The 1,237-nt window shown below is 63.4% G+C and overlaps 1 protein-coding gene across 1 annotated transcript in view; it reads left to right on the forward strand.

Moving 5' to 3' along the window:
• The window catches only part of SBF1 (SET binding factor 1), a gene marked incomplete at both ends in the record, with an annotated part of 40,963 nt that overhangs the window by 16,122 nt on the left and 23,604 nt on the right, over window positions 1-1,237 (forward strand). Inside the window, one exon of the mRNA XM_017739381.1 lies at window positions 9-162. Coding sequence (XP_017594870.1) covers window positions 9-162 — 154 coding nt within the window. The remainder of the gene's footprint in view (window positions 1-8; window positions 163-1,237) is intronic.

Consider the following 1,237-nt stretch of genomic DNA (forward strand, 5'->3'; position numbering starts at 1 on the left):
TTCCTGAGCCGCTGCTGTGCCCTGCCCAGGCATCACCAACGTGCTGTTCCTGTTCTGCGCGGCGCTGACCGAGCACAAGATCCTCTTCCTGTCCAGCAGCTACCAGAGGCTCACAGACGCCTGCCGGGCCCTCCTGGCTCTCATGTTCCCCCTCAAGTACAGGTGAGGGTCCCTGAGCCTCCAGCTGTGCCAGCTGTGCCCCTGTCCCACCCTTGCTGCCTCCCAGGCTCTGGGGAGTAACTGGGAATCTTCCACCCCTGCTTCCCTGCTCTCCCAAGCAAAACGGGCTCTGGCACTGGAGGCAGTGCTGGAAAACGTTCCCTGCTCCCTGTGACAGGAGCTGTGCCAGGCAGGGTCAGGCTGGAGATCAGGAAAGGTTCTTCCCTCAGGGGGTGCTGGGCACTGCCCAGGCTCCCCAGGGAATGGGCACAGCCCGAGGCTGCCGGAGCTCTGCTCCCAGGGATGCCCAGGGTGGGGCTGTTGGGTGCCTGGGCAGGGCCAGCAGCTGGATCCACCATCCCTGGGGGTCCCTTCCAGCTCAGGATGTTCCAGGATCCCAGCAGCAGGAGCGAGGTGTTCCTTGTGCTGGTGCGGCCAAAGCCACTCCCGTGGGATGGCTGGAACCCCGCTGGCTCCAGGGAGCTGGGAATGTCCCACAAGGAGTGGGAACACAGCCCCGGCAGCACTGGGGCTCTGGGCAGCTCTGCCAGGGCCGGGGCTGGGACAGATGGGCCGGGGCTTCTGCCAGCTCCTGTGTCCGGGCTGGCCTGGCCTCCCCAGGCTGCATGGAGGCTGCTGGTGTTCCAGAGGATCCTTCCTTTTCACAGAATCCTGGGATCCCTGCGGCTGGAAAAGCCCTCCCAGCCCATCCAGTCCCAGCTGTGCCCCATCCCCACCTTGGCCCCAGCCCAGAGCCCTGAGTGCCACCTCCAGGAATTCCTCAGACACCTGCAGGGATGGGCACTCCAAAGCTCCCTGGGCAGCCCCTGCCAAGGCCTGAGCACCCTTTCCATGGGGAAATTATTCCTGAAATTCTTCCTTTTGGAGTTAATGGCTCTGCTGGCACCTTCCCTTGGTCAGACTTTGGTTATAACCCCAAGGCCAGACAGGGATTATATCATGGAATCAGGGAACCTCAGAATAATTTGGGTGGGAAGGGAGCTCAGAGCCCCTCCAGTGCCAGCCCTGCCATGGCAGGGACACCTCCCACCCAGCCCCGCCGGCCCAGCCGCAATGT

The sequence above is a fragment of the Corvus brachyrhynchos genome, unplaced genomic scaffold (assembly GCF_000691975.1).
Source record: "Corvus brachyrhynchos isolate BGI_N302 unplaced genomic scaffold, ASM69197v1 scaffold197, whole genome shotgun sequence".
Lineage (NCBI taxonomy): Eukaryota > Metazoa > Chordata > Aves > Passeriformes > Corvidae > Corvus > Corvus brachyrhynchos.